General features: G+C 34.9%; 1 protein-coding gene across 2 annotated transcripts; it reads left to right on the forward strand.

Annotated features, from left to right (window-relative positions):
• Positions 1–806: 806 nt before the first annotated feature.
• LOC101248805 (probable mitochondrial import inner membrane translocase subunit TIM21) lies at positions 807–6,921 on the forward strand. Of its 2 annotated transcripts, XM_004245525.5 has the most exons (8): positions 807–1,258; positions 2,225–2,284; positions 2,377–2,395; positions 3,158–3,318; positions 5,767–5,945; positions 6,033–6,081; positions 6,253–6,372; positions 6,467–6,921. In XM_004245525.5, exons 1-8 carry the CDS (start codon positions 1,070–1,072, stop codon positions 6,623–6,625), a joined length of 936 nt encoding a protein of 311 aa, XP_004245573.1. In that variant the 5' UTR covers positions 807–1,069; the 3' UTR covers positions 6,626–6,921. The 2 variants fall into 2 exon arrangements, with proteins under 2 accessions (XP_004245573.1, XP_069144741.1); XM_069288640.1 differs by lacking the exon at positions 2,377–2,395 and having other exon boundaries at positions 2,225–2,288; positions 3,143–3,318.
• The last annotated feature ends 305 nt before the right edge of the window (positions 6,922–7,226 follow it).

The raw sequence follows: 7,226 nt of genomic DNA on the forward strand, positions 1-7,226 counted from the left end.
TTAAAATTACAAAAACCCTTAAAATTGGTGGTATCAAACACATTTCAATACATTTGGATTGACACGTCCCCCAATTAAGCATATAATCGTCAATATCCTGATACTATATCTCATTTTTGGACACATCACTCAATGTTTTGATATATTACATAAAGTGATGTATTCAATCGAGATATCGTGTATAACTAATACATTGTGTTAAGTAATATTGATATATCGTGTAAAGTAATAGCATATGAAAACAATAAAGTATAAAATTTCTAATTCTTTTCAAATGGTAATATTTTTTTTTTTTAAAAAAAACATGATAACATAAATTGTATATTTGGGTAATTTTTCATATTATATATATTGATCATGAAAGACTTGTTCAGAATTGGGCCTTTGGGCCATTCAAAAATGAGCTCTTAATTGCAAAAATCTTTCCAGGCAACTTTGAGCCCAAACTCTTTACACCTTTGCCCATTTTCTTCAAATTGTGTCATATATTTGATTTGTAGGTGTTTTTGTTAGACACTTCTAATATTCAAATTTTATAAGTTATTTTGTGCACAATCTCAAATATTCATTATACGATTTGTTAATTATTTAAAATATATTATCTTCTTTAATCATACACATTACCCTCAATTGAAATATGTATAAGATTATACAATTTATTTAGATGAATTTGTATCTGTATAGTGAAAGCAGGTGACGTATTTTAGATGATTAATTTATATATGTTATAACTTATGAGCAATCCAAAGTAACGGACACAAAATTCAGAATAATTACATATTATCATGTGTTCAATAGAAACCATCAATATATTTCGAGTGTCTAAATGAAATTTTTACTCGGACCAAATACGTTGCTTGCCTTTGAAATTTTAATTTGACCCGTTTGCACTCAAAACCCCAGTCCGGGTTTTTTCTTTTGGGGTTTTAGGGTCACTACAAAAATCTCTATTGAATTTTCTTCTTCAAATTGCTTCTTTGTGTCCAAATTTTCCTCCATTTTTGATCGTCTGTGTCCGTTTAGTGCCCTAATCTTGTTCAACAACTCCATCAAACACTCACTTTCCAAGATGCAGCATGTCCGGAGAACTGGGATTTCATTGAAGACGAGGTGGTTGTTGTCAAATGCTGCAAAATCATGCAACAAGTTGGATTCTTTCTTGGAATATGTGCCTTCGAGAAGCTTATCTGATGTGGGTATCGGTCATTTCTCGTCAATGGCTGCTGAAAGTGCTGCTTTCAATGTTTCTGCTAAAAGGGTATGTGAAGTTCTGTCAAAAAATTCACATTGCTCTGATTGATTTTTCATGTTCTTGTTGCTTCTAAAATGGGTATGTATTAATTAGTGGGGCTTTGTATACAGTTTAGTACTTGTTAGATGTTGCATTTTGAACTTTCTCTATGTTGTGTTTGATGATTTTGATCAAATGTTAAAGGTTAATTTATAGTGATGAGAATGATTTATTAAAAAAAGAAATTCTTTTATGCATAGGGGTTGTTTGGTAGAGTGTATAAGAAAAGTACTGGATAGGGTGCATTAAAAATGTTGGTAGATTCTCTAATACATCGCACCAGTGATCCCTTAGTGGTAATGTAGCACCTTCATGTTAGACTGGTGGAGGTAATCTTAGCAGTTGTGGAAGATAAGCTGCAGTGTATGCAAAAGTGATCCAAGAAGCTTATCTGTTACAACACCATAGTTTTTTTTCTTTTTTGATGAAGGTAGAAATTTTACTGATGAGTGGTGAGTACTAGAAGGTAGTGAAAGCTACTGCTCCATAGTTTCTTTTTGACTCGCATAATGATTGTAGATATTTGTAAGCTCATTTTTCTTACATTTAGCTGTTGTATCAACCTAAACTTATGACTGCCGAGCTAAGTGTTGAATTAATTATGTCTGACCATTGAAGTACATCTCCTCCAATTATGTCTAAGTTGGAACTTTAGATCAAGCATCGAAGTTGAGTATTCCAATAATTCAGCAAGAAAATCCATAGACGTACCAATTCTAGTCCCTATTTTTTTAATAACCGAGAAGTTCCCTATGGGTTAGCTGACTGAACTCCATTGGCACACAGATGAGGAACTTGGGGGAGTATGGGCCCCTCCCTTCTCCCAGTTAAATACTAGGCTTTTTAGCAGATCTTGAACGCGTGATGTGTGCCTATCCTCATATCCTATGTTGTTCTTTTTCCGTTCTTTCTCTGATTATGATGTATTTGCAGGAACTGGTAAAATCAGGTTGTGCAAGGAGATCAGTATATGCTGCTTATCCTGCTGAGAAGGTGAGTTGAAATGTCTTACTACTTCAATGATCCTAAAGTTTGTTGGCTGCCTATTGATAACTTTTGCCCCCCAAAATTCTTACGTTTTGCAGGTTATCGATGAACCTGCTGGTTAGTAGATGCTACATTCATGATTGAAGAATTGCAAACTGTAAAAGAACAATTTGGATGTCTGCAAGTGTTAGATCTCCAAAGAATATTTATTTAGGATTAGTTCACTTCTCTTAATAAAGCGGATCTTGAGTCTGCTTTAACATTCGTCCATTCAGTGGGTTTAGTTCTTCACGTGTGCCATTCAAAAGGATCTGTCAAGCAATTTTTCTGTACTCAGAAAATATATATTTTTTAATTTCTTGAGAACTTTAAGATGACGATTTCAAACATGTAGCTATAGAGAACGGTGTTTGTTTTCCTTAAGAAAAAGGAGGTGCCTTGCTTGATTCTACATATTGTGGGCTTGGTATCTACTTATGTGGGTAGTAAAAGGACAAAGGTTTAATTGAATGTTCTGCATCTAAGTTGCATGGGTCATAATGTTACATGGCTATGTCTTGCAGTTGTGGGGTTCTTGCAGGAAATGGTCAATACTTTAGCGTACAGATGTTAATTTCTTGTTGAGACTTCTGTTATATTATCATGGCTGTGCCTGACGGTTGTGGCACTCATGTACGAAAGGATCAATACTTTAAATTATGTCTTTATGCTTTCAGCGGGATCATTTCCTGTTGAGATCTTTAGAAAACTACGTGTGCATTCATGTAATTCCTGTGTCCAATCCATTTCACAATCTTGTGTCCATGTGACATCAAATTTTAATATTTCTGTAGGAACGTATTCTATGTTCATAAAAGTACTCAGACGTAGATCTTGCAGGAATTCTTGTTCTATACAGAAATAGAAGGAGCACACAATGCTTAATGACCTTCAGATCACCGTTTCAGCTTGTCAATACCACTGGCGTAAATCCTCAATCGTCTTGCTTTGCTAGATTATTTGCATCAAAGGCTTCTGGATCGAGGCAAAAGCAATCAGAGGTTATCTCTGTCTCTAAATCATGCATATATGTCTTTCCTTTTTCTTTTAGATTGTGAAAGGAGAACTTAGTTGAAAAGCAAACAAGAGTAAAATGTTCCAAGGACCACACTTAACTAATTCCCTAGCAAATCATTTATTAAGTATCGCCACTACCAAAATTTAGGTCCGAATTACTTATAAAAAGGCACTGTTGAGTTAGTAACATTTTGTTTTACTTTCCAATAGCAATATTTGCCATTTAATGCATCTCAACTTAAGAAACATGTGATTCCAATATCAAGGTATTTTACTATTTTAAGCTTGTCAATTCCAACTTGTGAAACAATTATTAATTTAGGTAAGTAGATTGACATATGAATTGAAGAAGCCCCCCCTTAATGAAATGTTTATGAGTTACTGGTGAACTCAAACTCATTCCCGTTTCACAAATCAATGCTATCTAAGGTAGCATGTCTTTAAAAGGCAAAAATGGACTAACAAGAGGATATTCGGTTCCGCTACAGTTACTTTGTTTCAGGTTTCCCAGTTCTACACTCCCTAAAAACCGTTACTCTCTGTGCACAAAAGAGTAAGAAATAATATTTCCCTCCAAACCAAGTCAACTTATGTATATTTGTCCTGAAATGTTGTTATATTTCTTCACCATAAGCACTATTTAGTCTTAAAGGAGCTGCATAATGTACGAGTTTACCTTCCCATATCCTGTACCTGGTTGCTAGCAGCTCATTCAATGAGAAAGAGTCACTATAATTTCCCCCCAAAACATAAAAAATAATCTTGTGTGATGCTCATTTAATGAGGAGAAAGTTACTATATTCTGATCTTCTCCACAGTTGTGCAAATTGCAGTAGGAGATGCTTATGAGTTCCACCATATGCTCCAAGTCCACGTTAAGCTTTAGGACATGGAGCTTATTGGTGTGTGTACCTGCAACAAGTCATTCCTGTCATGTTTTTAAATTTTATATACAGAAGAGTCAGAGGTGTACTTTTTAGGGCTATACAACTTTCCAAATAAGTGAAGTTAAAGGGAAAGGACTAAGGAGTGAAGTTTTTAGCGAAGAACCTTCTTGAACAGACACCTCCTGAGTTTTGGATCACATAGTGTTACTAGAGCTAATGAACCATATGATGATACATAACAAAGCTCTGTTAGGTTCAGTGCCAAGTCTGTAAGTTGCTATCAGGTCATTTGTCCTTCATGATTTCTAATTTGTATGATGTTTGCAGAAAGTAACACTGACAAATCATTGATTTTGTTGCTGTCAAAACCAAGTTTTTTCCACAGCCATGCTTGTTGGTCTTTCCTATTTTTTATTGTCTAAGATTTATGCCCTATTGAATACAATTTCCTGTCTGAAACCTATTTATTGTTGGTATCCTAGGATTACCTCATCAGATTTCTCTCTTTTTATGGCTGATCCCATGACCGTTTGGTTGGATGGATTATTGGTCGCATATGAAAATAATGCATGTATAATTTTGTGCAGCGTTGGTTGATTGTGTTAAATGAAACCTGCATTAAATTATGTGGGAATTTGTACATCGTTTTATGCGTGACAGCATGTGAAATACGAATACGTGTAACGTTTATCGGGGGGGTTAAAGTATTTAAAGATTCTACATTAGGTAGATTTTTCAATTATGGTATTAGTAACCCCGGGATTGTTCATACCACAATTGTAATATTAATTTTATACCATACTCCATGTGGGATAATCCCGGGGTTGAACTACAAAGTGACTTTCTTCCAGAGATTTTTAAGCAAGCCGAGGTTAAAGTTGGAAATGAAAGTTTATCCAAATTATTTAGTTTAAACCGAACACATGTTTAATATTGTACTATGTATATCCCATTTTTGTTCCAATGACCTAAACATCTACCAATAAAAGTATATTCTACTAAATAGTCCCTTCATTATTTAGTTCCCAGATTATAGTCCTTGCATTATAATCTAGGTATAATTTGTTTGCAGAGCAGAAGGGGATAACAATCTCGGGATAAAATACTCGATCATTTTATTCCGCATTTGGTTAAACTTTTGAATCTGGGATTAACAATCTCAGGATTAAATACCACAATGACAAAGATGCCCTTCTCCAAAGCTCTTCTCTGAAAGTCCTTTACAAAAAAGACAAGGTTAAAGTTGGAAACTAAAATTTTCCCACTTTATCACATGTAAAATCAAATTCATGTTTTATATTATACTCATACCCTGTTTTAAGTCCAGTCAATCAACCATCTACCATTAATAGTATATCCTCTAAATAATCCCATCATTATTTAACCCCCATATTATACTACTGGACTAACTTGTTTACCAATACAACATTGTAAACTTGGAGATTACCCTTGTCGCACCAAAATTTACATCTCCCGATGTAAAAACAAATGCATTTCTCAAATCATTGACAAAAAATGTGTTTGTTTCTTGTCCGACTTGTACAGGCTCGAAAGGATGTTTCTACTGTTGAGGATCCTTTTGATGCTCCTACCTACAATATCCCAGAGAAGCCTGTAACGTTTACTGAGGGAGCTTCCTATAGTCTTATCATTCTTGCTGGACTTGCAGTTGCCGGTGCTGCCGCATATGGAGTTTTTAAGGAACTCATTTTTCAGCCAAAAGAGTAAGGGTTGCATTTATGCTCTACATAGTTTGACAGAGAGCTTGAGTTCTTGTTTTCAATTTAGTTTAAAGTCATTTTGTGTTGTAGGTACAAAATTTTCAACAAAGGTCTCGAGAGGGTTCAAAATGATGGTCAAGTATGTTTGTTGCCCCTATTGTTCTTACCTTCAATTTACTGCGTATAATTTTGAGAATGATTTGTATACTGAATATTGCAAGTCTGCACTTAAAGATCCTAGTTTCTTATGTATTTTGATTCTAGTTGTACTTGAACTGATCAGTTGCATGTGTTTGCTACTTCACTCCAGGTCAAGGCAAGAATTGGATCCCCTGTAACAGGGTATGGATCAGAAAGTAGAAATCGTGCTGCGCGCCAACGCATCCCTAATAGGATATGGACTGATGAAGATGGAGTTGAGCATGTTGAGGTGACTATTTTTTTCTTGTGATCCCTATCTTTTGATACCCTCTCCTCCAATATATTTAGGTTCCCACTCATATATAATTAAAAACTGAATGTAGGTCAATTTTTATATTCGCGGACCACATGGAGCTGGCAAGGTTTATGCAGAGATGTTTCAAGACAAGGTGGATAAGCAGTGGAAGTTCACATACTTGATCGTTGAGATCAAATCACCTTCCCCAGCTCAACTGATGCTCGAGTCGTATGTACCTGCCTGAATATCAACACAAGTACATTATATGTTCTGTCCTGCTGCTATAATCGTGTGGATGCAGTCGATATCCTCTAAACTTTTTTTTCCAACTCCCCTGAGAGCTCTCAAGATGACAGTTCTGATGATTTCAAGTTCTTTTGGTTGAGCCATTTGCTCTGCTAACAGTTAGCATTGCTGAGAAAGTATTAGAAAGTTTACCTTTTATCGGTCATAAAAAAAAGTTGCAAGAAAAACTGTTAAATTCTTTTAGATGTAAGACTTCGTTGCAGTTCAAATCCAAATAAGTTTTGGAATGATCAAGTTTTTATCTTCATGTTTTCTGCAATTTTTTCCCTTTTTTTTTGCTATCCAAATGCTTGTCTAAAGATGTTTATTGATTTTTTTTTCAATGCGCAAAACTCAAACCCGAAATCTTTACAGTTGTGACAAAGTGATCATATTCATCCCACCACAACACCCGGTGATTCTAAATCACCTGTCAATTAGTTGTTGCTTTAACACTTTAAGATTCAAAGGTGCAACTTTTTTCTTCTTCTATATAATACTATTAACAGTCCTAATAGAAAACTTAATTCATTTCTCTGATGAATTTTACAGGACAGAAA

This window comes from Solanum lycopersicum, chromosome 8, assembly GCF_036512215.1.
Source record: "Solanum lycopersicum chromosome 8, SLM_r2.1".
In the NCBI taxonomy this organism is placed as follows: Eukaryota; Viridiplantae; Streptophyta; class Magnoliopsida; order Solanales; family Solanaceae; genus Solanum; species Solanum lycopersicum.